Below are 22,808 nucleotides of genomic sequence, written 5' to 3' on the forward strand. Positions count from 1 at the left end.
CTCAGCTTGACATTGAAAACGAACAAAAGAGTGGTAGTCTTATAGCTGCAATAAAGACTTGAGAAGATCTGAAGCACTAAACAAGGCCACACCAGTCATTGAAATGATTGTAGGACTGGAAGTATGAATCTTAAAAGAAGATTTTCATCATTTGTTCCCCACATTTTTGTTGTTCAGAGTTGTTCATCTTCAGAGAGTCAAGTAAAAAAGACACATCTGTTTAAAACAATGACTGTTGTTACCTATCTTAAAAATGTGGACGTTTCATGTTGCAGAATTCCTTCCTCTTTAAAAGCCGCTTGTTAGTCCATCGATATTTGATGATGTTTCAGTGTGCATGGTGACGGGTGTGATGGGATATGGGGCTTGAAATATTTATATCCGTTATATTAGGGCCCAGCAGAAAACGACTGCCCTAACATGTAATTCCTGTAGGGTATTAAACCCTCTGAAACTTGGTTTGGAAAATTGACCACTACAAGGTTGTGCTCAGAGAACACAGAGTCATCAGATGGATTCAGAAGCTTTACATCACGGTGCAAACTTCTTTAGTAGATCTTCAAAGCACCGATAGAATAGCCTAGATGACAATACAGCAGCAAACATCCTTTTCAAAGTTACATTCCAAAATAAAAGTCTCTGAACATAAATGTCTCTCAACATGAAGAATTCAGAACAAATGTATACACATCACATTCCTTTAAAGCTCGCATAGTTTCCACCAAAAGGCACATTTATTTAAGCAAGTGAAGCAGTGATTTCGGCACCTTCTTTTTTACCCTGGTGGCTGAAGGACAACTTCCATCTTGTGTCCTTCAAAAATCAAAGTCTATGTTCTTTCATATCTTTAATCCAAGCGAAGGACGTGGAAACACATCACTTGACAAGGACATGCAATGTTTTCCTTTTTTACACTCTCAGTGACAAAATGCTTACACTCATACGCACCACCCTGATCCACATTCATGTTTTCAGGAGAACAGGACTATGTTGTTTTTTTTCTTCCACAACATAGAGTTAGTTTTGTTTATGGTCCTGTTGACTCAAAAGCACTAGTGATGTGTTTATTGTAGACTGACTTGTGACCAAGTTTGCACTTCAGATTTAAAAAATGAGAGTTATTTTTTATCGTCCATCAGTTTCTCTGTTCCTGTTTCTCCTCATCTTCCATCAATCTCTATGTTCCTGTTTCTCCTCATCTTCCATCAGGGTCGCTCTTCCTGTGTCTCCTCATCTTCCATCAGTGTCTCTGTCCCTGTTTCTCCTCCTGTGATTGATTTCTCACCTGAGCGATGTTTAACACACTAAATATCCATGATCAATGTCCAAACACCAAACTGCTATAACTGATATCAAATTATTTATCAAAGCAGTGGCAGAATTCAATCCCACAGAGGAGCATTTATACAATTTGTACTTCAGAGCAGAGGGAACCCGTCTGCTTGCAGCCCCGTGGCTTTTTGCCTTGTAGTTTACACGGCGGCGTGTGGCAGCAGGTCCCTGCTAATCAGCCTGTAATCCCTGCGCTGCTGATGTGAGAAGTGATGCTCCGTGCGACTCTATCATTTTCTCATCAGTGCTCCCTTTGTCTTTGCCTCTATCTCTCTCCTCGTCTACATCTCTGTCTGAGGGGACTGTTGCTTCCCTGTGATTGGGCCATTGTTCTGACTCAGTCACAGAGAGAGCGCCTGTTGGGCTTGTTTACATGGACTCTTGCTTCTAGGCTGCTGGCTAATGCAACACCTTTGTTCTTTTAATTGCTTGCTGTTCCAGCCAGAGGGCTGAAAGGAATGAAATATTCCACAGCTTCAGAATACTAACATTTTCACACAGCCAGCTCTCACTCTGAATCTGAATAAACCAGCAGCTTGCAGCAAAAATACAGGAAATACTGTTCTGTGAAGTGCTAATGTTAACATGTATGATTTCAAAGTGTGTGGTGTAAACAACTTATAGCTACTAAAAAGTTATAAAATGTCTCCGGCTAACATCTCAAAATGAGGCTCTGATGCATGCGCGCAGGAGGTAGGTGTCCCAAGGGTGCTGCAGGACACCTTAAAATCAGGCACATTTTAAACCATCAATTAAAACATTTACACTTATGTTAACCCTTCTTTATGGGATATATAGATGTAGTACTCCCATATGAAAGATCCTTTTGTTTTGTCAATTAAATATATTTGACTAGTTTTAGATCCCGACGATAAATCACCCGGCCGATATTAACATATCCATTGATTATCGGTATCGGCTAATGTCATCGTAGACATGCGCTGATATGACTCGATTTATCCACAAGTCAAATAGCATTTCATTTGAGTTTCATTGTATTACATTAGCAGTTCTCTGTCACCAGCAGAGGGCGCTTTATCGATTTCAACAAGCATTATCACTAGACAGAGTGTCAAGCTGTGATGCGTGTACGTGCGCAGTTACTTTCCAGTTGAGTGACCATCTTGTCTTCATTATAAAACTTTTCCACAAGTGTTTGATAAATGCAATTGAGGGATCAACACAATAAATGTGTATATCTATATCTATCTCTAAAGATCGAAATAGATCTAAGAAAGATATCGGTCAATGTATCGGTGTCAGGGTTTTTTTCTCAGCCCCAAAAATCACATATCGGTCAGGCACATCACATATCATTGAGATTACCAGAGGAATGAATAGCCTTCCTTTTGACTCACCTATGTACACAAATATGAGTGGAAACAAGGTCTGGAAGCCGCAGTATGTTTTTGAAGGCTTTGAATTCCACCTGAAGGACATCAATCGCAATGCAGCCTTCTAAAACAAGCATCTTAAAAATATAGATGGATAGATGTACTCAGGTCTATACAGGTGTACCCCATAACTCACACATATAAGTTAAAACATTGAAGAAACTGTGAAAAAAACTATGCTAATTGTTAAAAACCGGACTACAAAAAAAGAGAGTCTTGAATAATCTAAATATGCATAGATAAATTAAACACATAAATAAAATCCTAAAAGTGTCCACAGTACTTTATAGTTCTTATTATTGCACCGTTTCCCGGGGCAAGCGAGTGCTGAGGAGGAAGGCAGGCGGTGACATTCCACCCACAGCTCAAGTCATGAGCTGATGCCGTTGTCCTGTGTGTTATGTCTAATGGCTGTGAGGACAAAGGATCTCCTGAACCTGTCAGTCCTGCAAGCGCAGTGAAATTAGCCGTTCACTGCAGCTACTTCTCCGGCCTTTAATAATGTCTTATAGAGGGGTGGCTAGAACGTTGTCTAATATAGCACATTTGATGTCAACTCTGCAAAAAAAAACATTACAAATACATCTATATTCGCTTACTTCCACCTTCCTGTATTGTGTGCTTTCTCCAGCTCAGTGTTGTTCTGTGAGCTGTAAAAAACCTCCCTCTGTGCCTTTTAAAAAATCTAATACAGCATGTAACCGCAGAGGCTCAAAGAGTTGCATTGATTAATTGATGAGGGAACATCAAGTTTAATCTCGGGGTCAGATTTCATTCAGCAGACTGCCACTGTGCACCTCAGGATCATATCTCTCCTTTCACTGCCACATCCTATTCTCCTCGGCTGCAGAGCAGATGAAAGTGTGTTAATAGCTGCTTTCCATCTGTTGGCTTCTCATAGACGATCGGTCGATACAGGACGGGGGGCGTCTGTCTGTGTGAGTGTTTCAGGGTTGGAGGTAGGTAGGCGGAGGCGGAGGGGGGGGTGGGGGGGGGTATTGGTTGGTGTTAACAATGAGGGGAGGCTTGACATGAGCAGGAAGTTCAAATAGAGCGCGGCATGTTAGGTGATGGGACTCCCTGGCGGCAGGTTAGTAGGAGGAGGAGGAGGAGGTGGGGGTGTGGTGTGTGTGTGGGGGGGCCTGGAGATAAATGAGGCGGAGCTGTCGATAAAGAACAACTCTTTATCCTCTGTTAAAGCTCTATTCATTTCATTACTGTCAGGCCCGTCTGCTGAAAGAGGCCGCGGCAGTTTCCCCCAGGATGCATTTCCCTGCGAGGGGTAACTTAAAAAAAACTGCCAGGCCCAGGGCGGGGGGGAAATGGAACGAGGAAGAATGAGACATCAGGCCGACTGAGATGAAATGAGACAAGATCAATCAGTGTGCCGGAAGAGAGGCCTTTGATGGTAACTGATATTACATAGAGAGACGCGCCGTAGCTTTAGGGTTGTGAGAAATGACACACATGAATTAATCCAGGGTTATTTTAGACACACAAAAGGGAAAGGGCGCTCTGTTGATGTAAGACACATATTTTTAATTCCACCCCACTCTGGATGGACTTGTATGGATGTCGCTGCCTCCAGAGGCAGGTGATTGTAGCCCTAAATGTTGGTTTAAAGGCTTAATATGCGATTTTTCACACTTTAATGTAATAGAAATCAAGTATATCCTCTGAAAATAACTCTGTGAGTCATGACTGTCTACAATGGGTGTAACACCCAAGTCCCACTGTCTGTGATGCTTTCAGAGTTTTCCGAGTCCTATCTTCACTTTGTTTACATCGCCGGGACGGCTGGCTGACTCCTCCCCTCGCGTATAAAAGTTGATTAATTGAGGGACAAGAGAAAAGAAGAATAACATACTGTACTCACTGCTTAACTGTGTTTCTAGATCACGCTCATTTCGGGTAAATTTACATGCAGTGTGAAGATACGAGCATAATAAAGATCGCTAGCATTAGCATGCTAACACAACAATGCAGCGCGAGTTGTTTTGGTTTCATGCTGGTGCTCAAGGGCGACATCTGCTGGATCAAAAAATCACATATAAAGCCTTTGAACAACATGCTTGAGTAATAGTTTTTCTTCCTTACTCTGATGTTTGGCATTTGACTCCGTAAACTGCTCATCCAAGGATTTCTACATATTCTGCACAAAGCAATGCATGATGCTGATCTCTCCTTAAGACGCTGCAAGACTCCCACACTGCTGACATTTTCTTTCATATCTGACCATGAAATCCAATCTGAGTTTGTCCAACAGGCGACTTCTTTTGTCCAGTTTATTTACAGTAAATGAACCTTGTGGAGTGCTGGTTTGAATGAAAAGAATTAAGGGCAACAAGTGACCAGCAGTGGTGGGTACCATGACTCTAAAGAAATTGGTTGCAAGCTGTGGGTCTGTACTTCAGAAAAATCAACCTGACTGTAGGCTGAGAATTCGACTACGGCTTAGGTTGCTACCAGAACTCCAAACTCCACATGGTTAAAAACAGATTGTATTAGAAAGAGCTGCACACAAACTGCACGTAAATAAAATAAATCTAGCAGGAAAACAGTTTTTGGGTTCCCCGCTGAAATGAAAAAGTTAATTTATTGTCCTGATTTGTGAGATATGAGGCTCTTGAGCTGCTTGAAGCGGCTCCCCAAATGAACTTGTTATCAGTTAAGAAAAAAATGCAGTTGTTGACGAGGCCAGATGCGCAGCTTGATTAAAGTTTGCTTAATTAAGTTTGTTTGGAAAAGAAATTCATTGAGTGGAGACGATACACTCTCCCCTTAAGGCCTGCTGTAGATGGATTTTCTGTTCGGATTGTATCTTATTGTGTCTGTCGACTTATCTTTATTGGTTTATGACAACTTATCTTTAACTCCATCCTGCTCTAATGCCTCTCAACATAACACTCTCACAGGCTCTCTCTGTCTGTCAGGCCTGCAGATCATTGTGATTGATCAGTCACAGGCTTCACTATGATGGTATCCTTGACAACACTGCACACAGTGGTTCAGTACAGCCAAAAATCTTTCTATCAAGGAGCTGGACAGAGATCAAGTTGTACTTGTCATCGACTCAAAGGGGATACTAGGTGGAACTAATTTGAGTCTGTCTGAAAAAAGGACTTTAAGGAGAGGATGGTGGGCTCCAATGTTTTTCTGTTTAGTCGTCTGGCTGCCTTCAGGACTTTTTGCCTTTAAATGAACCTCTAATTTTATTCATAAAACTTGGGGTTTGATTAGCTTGTCTGCTCTTTAGATTAAACTGAATTTATAGAAGGTCAACTGAATAATAGAGATGCACCAATTGTGAGAATCTGGGATGATATAAATGTTCATAATAACATTTAGCCAATGGCAGTCTGTTTTTTCAAGACACTTTAGTCGCCACTTTCTTGGCCCTGGCACGCTTGGAAGTGGTATGCTTCAGCACGGTACAGCTCATGCACAAGCACAAGCATGGGTAAACAACGTGGACAGCCTTCTATCATCGAGAAGTCCCTGAGTGTACTGTCTGTATCTGACAAAATAAGCCACAAAGTCAGTAAAGTAGCTGTCACATTCTCTGTGTTGTTCACTGATGTGCGGAAGCGGACTCAACTGCGCGTCCATTTTGTATTTTTTTTATTGTTTGAGTCCGTCTGTATTGTAAACTATGCATGCTTCATGATCACGTTCATTGCAATGTTATGTAGGCTACAAGAGGTAACTGTGCTTAGGCCCGTCTAGTCCTGGAGCAGTGTGAGTACAGGCCAGCAGGGGGATGGGGGGGGTGGGGGGGGGGGGGGGGGGGGGGGGGGGTAACTGTGTTTAAGCACGCTACAGAGCAGCTGGGCATTAGTGCGCCCTAAGAGAGAAGTACAACTCTCTCTGGGTTTGTTGTTCTCAGCTCTGTGTTCACACGGATGTTCGGCACTTCTTTTATCTTGTTTATGTGTTCCTCAGAGGATCACATGTTTCATACATGTTTTTTTTTTTTATCATGTGAGCCTCTTCTCCAAACGTTAGCCCTGTTATTCAGGTATGCTTTATGTAGAGGAATAATGGCTGATTATCAATGCAAGAGTGCAGAGAACCAAATGACTTCATAAACTGAGAAACATACTTTGATTTAGTCTCAGAGACTAGTGCTAAAGTGCAACATCTACTGGGAGTTGAAAAGGAAAGTTGCATATTATACCTTTTTAGGGCGATCACAAAAACAAGAAAATGGTGAAGGGAGAGAGTAAACACTAATTCTATCTTCATTCTTCCATTTGAGTCAGAGAATATTAAAAAATATTGATCAAAGCAGCTGCAATAAACGTAATAAACGTCGTATTGATATTGTGATCCAGTCAATCCAGCACCAACTTCATAACCACATTTGTCGATCGTTTCCAACCATAAATACCACCAACAGGAGCATTTCCTAATTCCCCCCCTCCCCATTCATAGCAGGCAACAAATCCTTCATCTACATGTCTTTAATGTAATGAACAGTTCAAAGTTTAAGTAGGTTTAGGCACTGGAGATATAACCACAGTGCTAGGCAAGAGGACTCACCTGTGTATAATTAAAGACACATAAAGTATATAAAAAATATATACTGCGATCATCTTTTGAATGTGTATTCAAAGACACAATTACAGCTAATTGGGGGGCGCCAGTTGCCTAGTGGTTGGTGCACATGCCCCATGTACGGAGGCTATAGTCCTCCAAGCGGGCCCGGGTTTGAAGCCGACCTTTGGCCCCTTTCCTGCATGTCATTCCCTACTCTCCCTGATTTCTGACTCTATCCGTTCTCCTATCTCTACAATAAAGGCATAAATAGCTAAAAAATACAGCTTAAAAAAATACAGCAAATTGTTTTGGGTTTAATAAGCAAAAAAAAAAAAAGACAGACATTGATCTAGGCATTGCTGTCTGAGACTCATCCTTGAAGTGGTTTAACAAATGACTGCACGTGTTGCCTTTTCTTGTAATTAATAGTCCTTTAATTGGACAAAGTAATGAGCTGACAGATGAAATATGGGAGCAGACATGTGAGGACAGCAATTGTCTCCCAGGAAGCGACCGCTGTGAACTTGCATAATAAAGAAAAACTTAACTAAACTACCTGCCCCCTCCTTCCTCCCTCTGCTTCTATTCAACTTTTTTTTTTGTCCTCCAGGGCTCGAGTCACTGCCGCCGCTCTCACTTTTGCGCAATCAGTAAACAGTAGCTGATAGAGATTTCTCATTTTGGAGATAAATAGGATCTGTGTAATCCCATTCCGTTCTCTGATAAGATACAAAGTCTAATTCATATCTTTGTCTCTTCAATTTCACAGGTTCGTGTGAATCTCGGGGGTCGACTGATGCAGCCATGGGCCGATTGCTGGATCTTTGAGAGCGACCTTCCTCCCCCTCCTTCTACACCGCATCCTTCTCTTCTCCCCCCTCCTCCTCCTTCATATCTTCTTCCTTTGCCCTGCACAGCTGGAAGAGGAGTCCTCTGAATCAAGGGAACCGGCAATCAACCTGTGACACCATCGCCTTCTCTTCATCTGCAAATCATGACCAGCACAGATTGGATTCCTGGCCAAAGAAGATGGCTTCTCCCGGTGCTACTACTGTATGTTGTCCCTTTGCTGCTAATGCAGGGTCCATGTCAGGCAGCGCCGTCAGGTCCAGAGTCTGACTCCTGTTCCACTTTAGTCCAGAGCCGCTTCTTTGGCTTCTTCCTGTCATCGTCAGTGTTCCCCACCACACCTTGTTCTTGGACCTTGCAGAACCCGGATCCCCGGCGATACACCATCTTCCTCAAGGTCACCAAACCCACCAAGGACTGCATACCATTACAACTTCGCACATTCCAATATGATTCCTTCCTGGAAACCACACGTACCTACCTGGGCATGGAGAGCTTTAACGAGGTAGTGAGGCTGTGCGATGCCTCCGCTCCCGTGGCCTTCCTGGAGGCTGGAAAGCAGTTCCTCCAAATGAGGAAGGGACTCCCTCGGGCGGGCACACCCGTCACAGAAGGCAACGGGGACTTCAAAACGGAGTTCCTCGTGGTGGGAAAGCGTAATCCAAGCATGGCCGCCTGTCAGATGCTGTGTCAGTGGCTCGAGGACTGCCTTGCTTCCAGCACGTCTAACAGGCCCTGTGGCATCATGCAGACTCCGTGCATGTGCTGGGAGCCCCCGCCGCAGCTCAGCGAGGGGGATAGCTGCTATCACAATGGAGTATACCTGGAAAACTGTTTACCCAGCGTGAGGGAGATTGGAAAAGACGCTGAGATAAATGGTGAGTGGAGAAGCTTTCTGGTTGTTCAACAGAAAAAAGGAAATGCTTGTGAATACAACCTACAGAGGGATCCCATCGTTCACATGCTTTAATCTTTATTAGGCCTATCACTGTTGACGAGTTAATACATTTGAATGTAAATTAATCAAATGATTTTCCAACTTCATATCCAAACAAAACAGCTCCTCATCTAACTTTTTACAGTGGAAAAACAGAGAAAAGATCGATGTCATGAAATGACAGAGCCCGAATACGAAACAATGTCTCCTCCAAGAGCTGCATTATCTTGGACATTTAAAGGGATCATGTCATTCACAGCATGTGGATGGATAAGATCTATGCACAGGAATAAAAAGCTTGCACTAGATAAGCTATTCATCGTCTTGAATTCTAAGGCAGTGATAGGAGGCCTAACATCATGCTTATATGAACTTAAGTTGGGGTGAGTGGCAACATCTGGCTTAAATTGTGCAAAGTGTAAACGCAATCTTCTGAGTGGTCCTGTGTTTTCATTCATAATGTTGCATAATCGGTGCCTCTGTATGCGTAGTGGTGAGCAAGATAAGCTGAATGGGCTCAGGTGATTCTGCCAGATCAAGTGGATCCAGTGGATGGCCAATTGAAAGCTGATGTTCCAGCCCAAAATCAAATATTTGGGCTATGTTGCAACAGGCTGGTACTAGCTTTATTTGAATTTCAATAAGGCACATTTTAAGTTTTGATGAATTGTAAGTAGTAGTATGTAAATACCAACATTAAAAATATTATGATTAGAGAGGATTAATCACAGCCTCCAAAGGGGCGCTGGTTTAGCTCAGTTGGTAGAGCAGGAGCACATGTACAAAGACTACAGTTCTTTGATTTGATGCAGTTTGGTGCACGTTTTCTTCCACCCTCTCACCACCTTTCTTGTCTCTTTAAACCTATCCTGTTAAAAAAAAAGACCCTCTACTGTGATAAATCCCAATTAAAACTTTTAAATCGATTCGAGCACTTCCTTTAATACATCGACTGCTTCGTTTCCAGCTGTTGTCTAAATGTTAAGATGACCAAATATCTGTTCCTCCTTTCAGTTTTTATGGAAAGAACAGCCTTGCCTGAAAGAAACGATTCTGAAAAAAATTCTGACCTCAGAAAGGTGACCCTTGGAGGTTTAGCCTGCACTCAGCAAAATGACAGAGAAATTGCATCTTCAGTAGCCATCAAACCGGTGGAAAATGTGTGTGATTTGTGAAAAGTGAGGATAATTGTGTGACATTGGCTCAAAAGCAAGTGGAGTGCTTTGGCTGAAGTCGAAGAGAGAAAGAGGGACTGAAAGACTGCAAATGGAAGGTTTAGGGTTTCATTTGATGGAAGCGAGCTCTGTGACCTTGCGAGGTCAACACTGAATCCCCGTCCCTCTGCAGTCTGGGAGGGGGACACTCGATCGGCCTCTGGGAAGCCTGTGAAAACAGAGGAGAATCAAGTGCTGACATTGGATAGCTCTGGGGATGCTCAGGACAGGGATGGGGGAATGGTGTAAAGAAAGACAAAAGAGGGAAGATAGAAGGAGAGAGGCAGAAATGTGATTGGATAAGGGACTGTGGCTTGAAGTCTAATTGTCTGCTGCTTGATCCTGGCTCTCCTTCCCCTCCCTCGGCAGACGGGATGTGGTCTGACATCTCTATCCTGGCATCGTCAGGACTATGGCCAGAGGGATGGAACATTTCTCAGCTACCCTTTCTCCCTCTAACCTTTCCACCATCTATCTCTCCCTCCTGCCTCTGCCTCTCTCTGTCGCCTAATCAGCCTGTGGTCTTTATTCTATCTCCTCCTCCTCCTCCTCCTCCTCCACCTTCTCCTCTGAGCCACCATGCCTCCCCCATCCTTCCCTCCGCGGGGCTGATAGTGGGCTGACACTGAGCCAGTCGTGGGAAGCCAACCAAGCAGAGAAGATGTTGCGGTGGGTATCTCCTGCCTCATCCTCCTCACAGTCTCCAGAGCGGCTAATATCCCCTCGCCACCCCGGCCTCCTCTCCTGCTAGTTATCGCACTTATGTAATCCCGCTTATGGTGCTCGACAGCGGGTTGTGGGCTGTTTGTGCCTCAAGGTGTGACAAATAAAAAGAAATATACCATCCACTGTTGGCTCCTTAAGCGATAGAAGGAGAAGGACACATTATAGCTTTTTTCTTCTCTCTATGTCTCTGTGTTGGCTACAGCCCATATGAGTAGATGAAAACCCAGGTTCAGAGTCAATGACTGACTGGAACCCTGTCATGAGCTCGAACAGAGGATGCATGCAGTCTGTGAATATTTTACTGGATAGGTGACTAGTTGAATCAATTTTTTGGATGAGAATTAAAAAAAGAAGGTGGAGGAGATGTAATGGATTCTTTACGGGGAAAGGTGTGGGATCCAGGCTGTTTATATGGCATGCTGTGCAGTGGAGTGGAGAACAGACAGGTGATTGTTGTCAGTGATGAATGAAAACGAGACAATAGACACCGAGATGAGAGAGAAAGGGGGAGAATAAAGAGGAGTGGTGAGGCTGACAGGAGCTGAAAGGGTGAGTTGACAAAGTGAAGCGGGCTTTACGAGGACGAGTGGTGCTTGTTTGTGTCAGGTGATTTGCAGCTGGAACTTTATGGTTCCAGGAGTTCATACATTACCCACTGTCTCCCGGCCTCTTTCACTCTCCTCTCTGCAGAAGGACAGAAGGTTCTGCCCAGTGGCAGATGGGGGGCGAGACCTGCTGTCAGCACTTGAGAGCTCTGCTCGTGTCCACTGCATATAGGGGTTAGACAAGTAGCTTGTGCAGACTTTGTGGGGCTGCTGTCCCCTAACAGATGAGGATTCAAACTGTTTGTCTGGCGCTCGTTCTCGTGAGCTTGCGAGTTCATTCTTCCAAGAAGGACTCCACAAGAACGCAAGTCCGTTCTTTGCGTTCTTGCCGTTTGCTTCCATCGCTGCAACACCTGTTGGTTTGGCATGCAAACCGAGGGGTGTCCAAAACGGCCTTGTGGGGGTGCCTTAAAACAGCCTACCTTCTTTGGTCAATTAAAAAACAGACCATTCAGGAATCTAAAGTTAGAAGGAGGACATACTGGCTGCTGCATTGTTGTCAGAGAAGCCAGCACTTCAACATAGCGTGTTTTCTTAATGTCTGATCATATAGTAAGGTATTTGTATCTTTTCATTCAGTAGATATCTTACATTTTGGGCCTTTAATGAAAGTACAACTTTTCTATTTCTGTCCGAGCAGCTTATCGCTGAAAGGACAGAGAAAAAGTTGGATTCTTTTTAAATTGAAACTTTATATTAAGGCTGCTCCCTGTGTGGACTCTGAAAGCTTACCCGGATGCCCCTAAGAGCAGCTTGATAATACATTGAATTTGCCGTTTCCTTTCCTTCAGCCTGACATTTCTGTTCATTTTAGCCAATTTTTTCAGGCCAGTATCACGAGTTGTACATCCATACTGGGTCGAGCTGCACATTACAATTTACCTCCAGTGCAAACGTTCCATGCGACTGCAGGAAGAAGTGTGCCCTTTATGAAGGAAGGGGGGGAGTTTGGGGTGAAGAAGTTTTGGCAGGCATGTCTTATATATATGATGTTCTTTGCAGAAAGTTTTGCATTCCATAGATTTGCACTGAAATGTTTTCACTCTCCTTTTTCCATACCATTACTTCTTACATCAGATATATTGGGTGACAAACACATTGACCAAAACAGAAAGTTTGAGACTGTACTCGTTGATGTCTTGTCAAAGTCACAAGTACTTCAGTGATGTCATTGACAACTGACTCACATTCAATATCAATGGAGGGGGGTAAATTAATGACACTCATTTACAATTCCATGGTCCATCTGTCCTTACCTTTGCTGTTACCACCTGGTTTGGTAGCCTTTCATGAATACTAATTAGATGAATGAATAATACTTAGAACACATTTTAAATTGGCCGGTCAAATCACCGGCATTAAGTCACCTGATTTGTCTTACACCTCTTTTAAGAGGGTAACATCTAAGGCTTGGGACATCCTTCTGTATCTTCAGCATCCTCTCTGCGCTGAAATAAAGCTCCTCCTCTCTGAAAGGAGATACAGATTACGTAAGGCTAAATCAATCAATCAATCAATAAATCTTTATATGTTAAGGTCCAATGCATAATGTTTTTTCAAGACGCATTACAAGAGCAGGTAAAATACCTTTCTCGTTGTTATATTATCTAGACCCAACAGACCTAACAAAACAATGCAGCCCGAGACGAGGGCAAGTTTGTCCGCAGCTTGTGCTTAGTGCTTCATTATGGTGCGTTGCAATTTGATAACTCCTTTGTGCAAACGCGAGTGGAGAGAGGTTGGAGGTGAGTCGCTGTAGGAGAGCGGAGGATTCAGTGTGGCGGAGGTGTCGCCAAACAGCAGTTTGTTTTGGTTTCATGCTGGTGCTCAAGGGCGACATCTACTGGGTCAAAAAGTTGCGAATTCTTCCTTTAAACGCTTTCTTCTACAGTCCGTTAGTCAAGTTTTTGTTTGCATTTGATCTATAACAATATCATCAGACTATCACAATGATAATCTTGCAAATAAAACCTAAAACCTTCTTTGTCTAGGACAATGACGACGGGTCAAGAGACCGAGACACAGCTCATGTTATTCCAAAAATAAAATAAAATAAAAACCGAGAATGTTCAAATTGGAATGCATCTTAATATGAAAACAATCCAACCTCTGTGTTTTTAGGGGTGAATGGTTAGGTTAGTATATTGATTTTTTTTTTAGACTGATAGGATCGTTGTTTCAGTTCTATGGAAAAACAATACCAGATGTCGCACTATGTGTGAGTTTGACCTCTGGTGTTACAGATAGGGCACAGCTAGATGATCTGTTTTTCTTTGTCAATAAAATCATCAATGGGAAGAGCTTAATCTGTATAGATTCTGATGTGACCTTTGATCACATTTAAAGGGTCAAATGATTTTAAAACCAATATATCTCTGCTTTCAACTATGAATCTCAGCTGCATCCCTGAATAGCAGGGAAAGCAAATATCCCGGAAAGCTAATTTCATCACTAAATATTTGCAATGAGATGCTTTTTTTAAAAAAAAACGTCACGAAGAAATGATGATCATGCTTGAATACTTTAATTGCAGCTAATGATCATTGGCCCATGCTTCATACACCCATGGCTCACTGTGTGCACACAGCTCGTGTGCTATATGTGAGAAATCTTTAACCTTTAAGATGAGAGGACACGACGATTTAAGGGCTATTTCTGGAATGTTCTGACATTCAAATGGTCAGAGTAAAAGGTTTTGAGACCAAATAGTTTCCATTGGTAGTGTCGGTCTCGAAGTATTGTGCATGAAAACCCTTTTCTGGTATACTCCTCCAATGTGTGTGGATGTGGTGTTATGTCACCAAACGTGGTGTGGCACGGAGCGAAAAAAAGGGATTCATTTGTTGCCCTCAGTTGACAGCAGTGGAGGCAGTGAGTGATTAAAGGATGGATGAGGGAGATGTGTGGAGATGAGAAAGCACATGACTCACGCTGAACAAAACAGACACCATAGTGATAGTTTTTAGAAAGCGAGCAAGTGAAGGTGAAAGAGGAGAGTTTTCATCCATACCCCGAGCATCGTGAAAGGGTCGTGCCTCGGTTGCCTTGTTCATGCACTCTAAATATCATTCAGCATCTCAGTCACTTAATGTGTGAACTATTTATTAGTCATTGAAAAAATTACAAAACAAGGACACCGCCGCTCAGACTGAATAGACACTGAGACAAAAAAGAGAAGGCGGTGTGGCCTCTCTGCATAAAAAAAAGATGTCAACATTAATAACTGAATAAATAAAAAAATCCTTACACTTGAAAGTTGATATTATACATCACAAAATAAAAAAAATATGATTTTCCTCATCAGGAAAATGTTGTCTTATGAAACCAGTGTCGTCGCAGAGCAGGATTTTCTGTCACAACTTCACCATCTAAAAAAAAGTGTGAACTAAGAAGAGTAAAAGGCTTGAAGAGGTCGATATGCTCCAGCATCACTTGTAGGATGAAAATCAACTTTATTAACAAATTAGACCGACGCACATCGGCTTGTGTCCTTCATCAGGGGACCCTGGCTTTTATCAGGGGAGCATGCATTTAGACCGAAACGCGTCGGCCTAATTTGTGAATAAAGTTGACTTTTATGCTACAAGTGTTGCTGGAGCATATTGACCTCAAAATGGACAAGTTTTAAAAGAGCCTACGTCCATTTCTACATCTCATGTTCTTGTTCCCTCTCTTTTTCTGATCTCGGCTCTCTGCAGACTATTTAATGTAGATACTGGTTACTGCTTGAACTAACAAACCTGATTTGATCCAGTCTGCCTTTTTCTATCATCGCGATGAAAACTGGAGGGAAAACGTCCACACAAGTGGCATCTGAATATTCTCTTCTTCTTCTTTTTTTTTAAATAGCTTTCTTTTGTGGCCACTAGTTCTTTTGTTTGGCTTTTTTATCTTCCCCAAATCCAGATTCAGGCCAGTGACAGTGACTCAGCTGTCAACAAGCTATGACTCGTAGGCGTGAGTGTGTGTGAGTTGTAAAGGTCCCTGTCAGGGGGAGTGTGTGTCAGGTCCAGGCAAAAAAAACCCTGACAGCAACCAACATGTGGGCTTTTTTTCTGTTTGACCACTGACACCAGCAGTAGGCTGCGGTTACTATACTGTATGTGTATATTAGTACACAACTGCGTTTTTAATTTAATATTTAATTAAGCAGATTGGTCCCATTGAGACTAAGAACCTCTTTTCCAAAGAAGACCTAGCTGAGACAGTCAGCAGCAAAACCACAAAGCTACAGACAGAGACACAAAGGGAGACAAAGGACAATTTACAAAATACTTTTTTTTTCATTAAAGGCTTTATATGCAATTGATCCAGCAGATGTCGCCCTTGAGCACCAGCATGAAACCAAAACAACTCGCTGTGCATTGTTGTGTTAGCATGCTAATGCTAGCGATCTTTATTATGCTCGTATCTTCACACTGCATGTAAATTTACCTGAAATGAGCGTGATCTAGAAACACAGTTAAGCAGTGAGTACAGTATGTTATTCTTCTTTTCTCTAGTCCCTCAATTAAACAACTTTTACACGCGAGGGGAGGAGCCAGCCGGCCGTCCGGGGGGCGATGTAAACAAACTGAAGATAGGACTCTGAAAGCATCACAGACAGTGGGACTCAGGTGTTACACCCATTGTAGACAGTCATGACTCACAGAGTTATTTTCAGAGGATATACTTGATTTCTATTATATTTAAGTGTGAAAAATCACATATAAGGCCTTTAAAATAGAACCATGTTTGAGTCAAATGTGGTAGTAAGTAGTTTAAGCAGTGAAGCTAAAAGCATCCACATCCGGTGCTGACCAACTCTGGAAATTGGTCTGGTAGCTGGAGAGGTGCCAGGTCACTTCCTTAGTGCTGCCGAGGTGCCCTTGAGCAAGGCACTGAACACCCACCAGCTCAGGAGCGCTCGCTGTGGGCAGCCCCCTCACTCTGACATCTCTCCAGTAGTGCATGTCCATAGGATCCTGTTGGTACACGTAGTACATCTTCTTCTAATTTCCTTAACACATATAACATATAACTTTATTAGACCTCAAACCTTTGTTTGACATGTCAAAACCTCTTCCATTGGTTTTGATGTCAGTCGTCATCCTGTGACACTTTAATCACTGATTCATGTAAATGGTGTTCTGCAGAGCTCTGCACACCATCAACCTGAAGTGAGGTTTAGCCGAGTGTCTGAGTAGATGTGCAGAGCCTTAATAACCACATTAAAGGGGATTCTAATCAAATGTGTATTTATTTCATTTGTGCAACTCTTCAATATCAGTGCTGGAATTGGCTTGCAAAAATCAGTTGTGATTTTTGGCTCTTCCAGCATGTTGTTGCTGGCCTCGGACCAGCCAGACAGCTGTTTTTTGTGAGGGCAGTAGAACACGCTGTATGTGTGAAAAAACTGACGGATAGAGGACTCTTTTCTCTAACTACACTGTCTCCACTTGGTCAGTCAGCTCTGGCAAAAAGCCTTGGCAGGGTTGAGATACTCAATTTTTCAGGTTTTTATCACAGTCTAATCAGTGCTGTCGTATTGATGTGATGGAGGGGTTAAGATAAAAAAGGAGCGGACCGGTCTAAAACGGTGACAGTGTGGGGAGAGAAGAAGAAGGAAAAATACTCATAAAACCCTCCTGACTTGCAATTTTTTTCCCCAGTAGCTGGCAGCCAGCTGCGTCTTGAGGAAGATGGATGTTAGTGCTGCGTCTCTCCCTGCGAGCCTCCGCCCGGCTGGACCGCAATGTTGCTAAACTAAGGGATTTCCAACCCGCCTCCATAAGGAGCACTGAGGAGTCCTAAAGCGAAACTGATGCACTGGCTCCTCCACACAATCATATGCGTGGACCCAAGCACCTGCATACACACACTAGTATGCAGCAGTGACGCGCACACACACACACACATGGTGAAATGTCACACCAGAGAGTGGTGCACATACCGGTGTAACCACGCACAGGTCCCTCGTCACTACATGTGGGTGGCTGACTGAGGGAGGGAATAGAGCTGATTCTGTATGTAGGTGTTCCTGTGTGCGTGCGCGTGTGTGTGTAGAGGGAGTGCGGCGTGGTGTTCACCACATGGGGCGCCGTGTGGGCAGGAATAAACTGAAGGGTGATGGCAGCGAGATGCTCCATGCTGGTGTAGAGGTCACCCCGCCTGCAGGGGGCATCGTAGCCTGTTTGGGAAGTTTTCATTTGGAGATGTGGGATGCAGCACAGAAAAATAATTATCAAATGAGCGTGCTCTTATTTTCTGTTCACCCCATTAGTGATGAGTGTAATTATTAGACATTTCTGGATGTGATTACTAGCATCGCTATTGTTTCTGTTAATCTGCTTACCTCACCTCATTGTGTTGTCAATCGGTCTCAGCTCAGGATGGTTATTTCATGGCTAAATTAGAATCCTGAGATTAAGTCATAATTATTCTCAAATGCAGCGAGGAAGCAGTTTTTTGTAAAAACGTACAATCCTGAATCATATCCATTCACGTACCAATAATGTACCAGTGGGAAAAGCACAGTTCTTGGATCAGCAATGCTGATTTATTGGTCAGCCCAGCGTTTTGGTCCTGTATGACTGAAACTTAGACTATATATAAATATGGACAATGCATCTCTATCTCCTCTGTTGTACAAAATACCCACAAATGGGTGCAGACATATTGGGCTGCTGGCATCTTTTTGAGCCATGCGCAGAAGGGACCTGGCTTCTCGAGCAGTGGAATTGAGGGCTCACCTTTTTTCAGAAAAGTGAACAGAAGGTCATTAATGAGTTAAGTTTAAGTTTCTATGATGGCAGGAGCCATGTTTGAGAAAGATATATTTTCATTCTGTTTTTTTATTTTTAAAGATCCCCAACTCTTGCTGCCACATGTGAATGGTAAATGGACATGAGCTTGTGTAGTTCTTTTCTAGTCTTCTGACTACTCAAAGTGCTTTTACACTGCAGGTCACACCTACATATCCACACACTGATGGCAGAGGCTGCTATGTAAAGTGACCATCAGAAGTATCTAATCCCATTCATACAGACTGGAGTTAAGTATCTTGCTCTAGGACATGTTGCTGCAGGAGTTGGGGAACCCCCAACCTCTCGGTTGAGAGATGACCTACTCTACCAACTGAGCCACAGCCGCCCGTTACATGTCGATGTGTCCTTGGGCAAGACACTTAACCTCACATTGCTCCCACTGCTACGTCTTTAGTGATGGACTATTTATTAGCAGCCTCTGCCATCAGTGTGTGAATGGTTAACTGTGACCTAAAGAAGACTAGACAAGCGGTATACAAGCTCAAGTTCCTGTACCGTTTAAGATTAATTCATTAAAGAAAATATATTTCAATTAGCAAAAAAAACAGGGGCATTATCAGACCATTTCTATTGGAGAGTTGCAAGGCAAGTTTATTTATAGAGCACCATTCACACAAAGAGCAACTCAAAGTGCTTCACACTGTTAAAAAACAAGACTTTAAAAATATGTTTTTAACATATTACTGTTCAATTTTCAACTCTATATTTTCTGTAGCCCCACTCGTTGTTAGATCTACTCGATTAATATAAAAGATTTTTAGAAAAATTAGGGTTAAATATCAGGATGCAGCAGTGTAGTCTGCCTGAGTACAGCCTCACAGATACTAGCATGGCTGTCAACTTTTTGTCTTGTTTTTATTTATTAGTTTTAAAACAAATTCCCCCCACATCATGCTATAGCTGATTGCATTCTCGGATTGCCTTCTTATTCCCAAAGTGACATTAGCATACACAGCTAGGACTTGTGAGTGAGCCTGTATATAAAAAGTAATGAAGATCAAAGCAGAAGCAGCTTGGGCTAAAAGGTCACTCTATTAGCTCAGGCGCTGACACTCCACCGCCACCACAGAAGTGAACAACTTAACATTTAAAAAGAAGTTCAAGGCAGCGACCTCCCCGCTCATTAAGTTTCTGGCCTTTGCCAACTTCCACCTGTTCCCTGTCAAAGTACTCACTTGAACTTAAAAGTCAGTGCGGAGCGAGTTGAGGGATGGTCCGTCTCCTTCCTCCAGGCCGCCCATCAACGGACGGCCGATATCTCAGCTCCCCTCTGCACGCGGCCCCGAGGGGTTTATTAAACATTCATGCTTTAATTAAGCAATTTTACCGCCGCTACTTACCGGCTGATGATAAAAAGCACTGCTCGAGGATGAGCACGGCCAGCTGACAAATGTATAGGTGTGTGTGTGTGTGTGTGTGTAACACTGTCCGATGTGAGAGACCATTAATTTCCAGTCGTAAAGAAAAGTGTGAGGTTTGAAGAAAAAGCAAGTTGAACTTTTTTTTCCCCCTCCCTCATCAGTCATGCGTGTCTGCAGGAGGAGAATGGTCGACAGTAATTCAGGGGATTGTGATACCTCTGTTTTCTAACAGGCAGCTCATCACTGTTTCCTTTGCTCGCTTTCTTTTTCCTTTCTCTATTCTACACTCCATCAAACACTTTTTTTGTGAGGAAGGATTGGGTAGATTCTGAGAGATTTGAAGCCTTTTTTCCCCTTCAGAAAAGTGCTCTATTATTGAGGGACTGTGTCATGCCTTCCAAGGGTGAAATTGTGTGTGTGTGTGTGTATGTGTGTGTGAGAGTGAGACAATGGAGACTGTGTGTGTTTCACGTTGCCGGTCTCCTTGCAAGCTGCGAGGACATTTCAAAGCCGGTCCAACTGTCTCACCGTCATTCCTCAGATGTGATGACTCAGACAATGAAGACAAATGACTCAGAGCACTCTTAAATGTACAAGTTTACTGCTGCTGTGCGGCCGGCGCAGGATGGGAAAAAAACTGCCTTATTGATGTGTGTGTGTGTGTGTGTGTGTGTGTGTGTGTGTGTGTGTGTGTGTGTGTCCTTGTTAAGAGCAGGCGGTGGCTCTGCAGGAAAGGCTGTAAAGGCTGCTCTCCTTGGCGGTATCCTGGAATGACACCCAGAGGTGACACACTGTCACAGCTCTCACCCACAAGACATAGGACACACACACACACACACACACACACATGCTCACAAACCTGCCAGGACAAACAGAAGAGCTCATTAGAGCAGACACGTTTCCATGTGCTCCTCTTACAACACACAAGAAGAAGAAATCTAAAGAACAAAACAGTCAGACTTTTTTTTCTGAAGCTAAAAGTTCATCTTAAATTACTCGTGTCAAAATCAAATGTGAAATGTATCTTGCAGTACCAAAGCTTTGTTGTTTGTCCTATCTGGCCTTTCTCAGCCATGTGCCCAGTTATTGTCAGTGAGTGTAACCGCAGTGAGTGTGATGACTCAATGACTCAGTATCTTTTTTGTTAGTGATTTATATTACAAGATTTTCGTCCTGACTTTCCCTTGTTTCTAGAGGTCGAAGACAATAACTCCACACAAGAGGCCGATGCACTCGCTCCTTTCATTGGCAACCGTTATACATGAAATTTTTAAGGACAAAATCTTAGATGTGTCAATGCATCGCAAATGCACCAGAGATACTTAGCAGGTACACATCTGGCGCTGACTCCCATTCGAAAAAAACGTGTGACTGACATTCACTTTTGGAGGAAAGAACTCTCATCCTGTTTGTGATCTTGCCACTTTTCCCATTTCCCTTCTCACCTTTGCGCCTCACACAGTTTTTAACAGTTCTGTAGTGGATTCTTCCAGGTGAGATTTCCGGCAACGTTTGACCTCCTGTTACAGATCACACATGTAATGTTATGTGACAGGCGATCATCTGTTGGCAAATTTGACGTAAGTATTTCACTGATGTGACTGTGGACTAAAGGAGGAGGTGTGTATGTGGAGAGCATTTGTTTTGGTTTGACGATCTGCTCTGCAAGTGTAAGCCTTAGTTAGGTTTTACAAGCCTATAAGCCCTCTTATAAAATGAAGATGCTGTTGGAAACACCTTCAAACACAAATAAAACATTCATTTATGTTAAGAGTCCAGGGTTGATGAAAACAGAGGGTAGAAGCTGCTTTTCTACACAAACTCACATGATGGCTGACAGATTCCTGTAAACATTTTATCCCCGTTGGACAGGAGTCTCTCTGTGTGGAGTTTGCATGTTCTCCATGTGCATGCGTGGGTTCTCTGCGGGTACTCAGACTTCCTCCCAAACACATGCTCGTTAGGTTAATTGGTGACTCTCAGTTGCCTGTAGGTGTGAATGTGAGTGTGGCTGGCTGTCTGTCTCTGTATGTCAGCTCTGTGACTGGCTGGCAAACAGTCCAGAGTGTAACCCCTCCTCTCGCCCAATGACAGCTGAGATCGGCTCCAGCCCCCCCAAACTTGAACGGTTAAAGCAGTATAGTAAATAATGGCTGGATGGACATTCTTGTGAGTTTGATTGAAATCCAGACCAAATGTCATGGGTTCTTCTTTAGACAGTCAGATGTTGAAAACGTAACCTCCCTGACAGAGGTAACCAAAAGAGAGCATGATCACTATGATAAAAGTTATTCATGTATCTCATTTCACTCTGTGTTTAATGCAATGACTTTATAATCAACTTCTAGGAGTTGCGTTTTTCCCCCCCTCTCAGCTTGGATTGATTTATTTACCCTCATTTATTTCTCATCAGAGCATCACAACATGATTAGGCTGCCATTTCACAGTTTCTCATTTACGCGCTTGATAGACTCCTTATCTTTTTACTGCTTTCATATCTGCTACAGATTATACTGCTCAGTCCAATCTCAGACAAAAATTACAATCAATTAATTTCAGGCATCCCTAAGAACAAAATCTCTTATTTCAGCTCAAAAGCCCAGAGGCTCCACGGAGAGTAAATCTGTTCAGATGCTTTAGCTAAATTAAATTGTTTCTCCCCTCTAGACTTTAGCTCTTCTCTCTGCATAATGTGAAAACACAAAGATTACTAATAAATGATATTAATCTGTTCTTCTCTGCTATTTAAATCCACCAAAAACCATTTTTTTTCTTGCAAATAATGAAGCAGATTCATGCTTTATTCTACAGGTTGAATTAAAGATGTTACAGGAGGGTCAAAGCCAGTCATGGTAGTACACAGATCAATAGATTGATATATATAGATGTACTTCATTGTTCACAAACTAGGAAAGTATTGACACAACCACATCAATAATTATTACTTAAGTACCTAACTTAATAGTTAAAGGAAGAATGTGCGACTTTTTTAATCCAGTAGATGTCGCCCTTGAGCACCAGCATGAAACCAAAACAAACTGCTGT

The 22,808-nt window shown here is 42.8% G+C and overlaps 1 protein-coding gene across 12 annotated transcripts in view; it reads left to right on the plus strand.

Moving 5' to 3' along the window:
- The window catches only part of adgrb1a (adhesion G protein-coupled receptor B1a), a 154,505-nt gene that overhangs the window by 34,627 nt on the left and 97,070 nt on the right, over nucleotides 1-22,808 (plus strand). For all 12 annotated transcript variants that reach the window (XM_061049655.1, XM_061049649.1, XM_061049650.1 and 9 more), the window contains exon 2: nucleotides 8,035-8,992. In XM_061049655.1, the coding sequence (XP_060905638.1) occupies nucleotides 8,260-8,992 (733 nt within the window). In that variant the 5' untranslated portion in view covers nucleotides 8,035-8,259. The remainder of the gene's footprint in view (nucleotides 1-8,034; nucleotides 8,993-22,808) is intronic.

Source organism: Labrus mixtus, chromosome 11, assembly GCF_963584025.1.
Source record: "Labrus mixtus chromosome 11, fLabMix1.1, whole genome shotgun sequence".
Taxonomy (NCBI): Eukaryota; Metazoa; Chordata; class Actinopteri; order Labriformes; family Labridae; genus Labrus; species Labrus mixtus.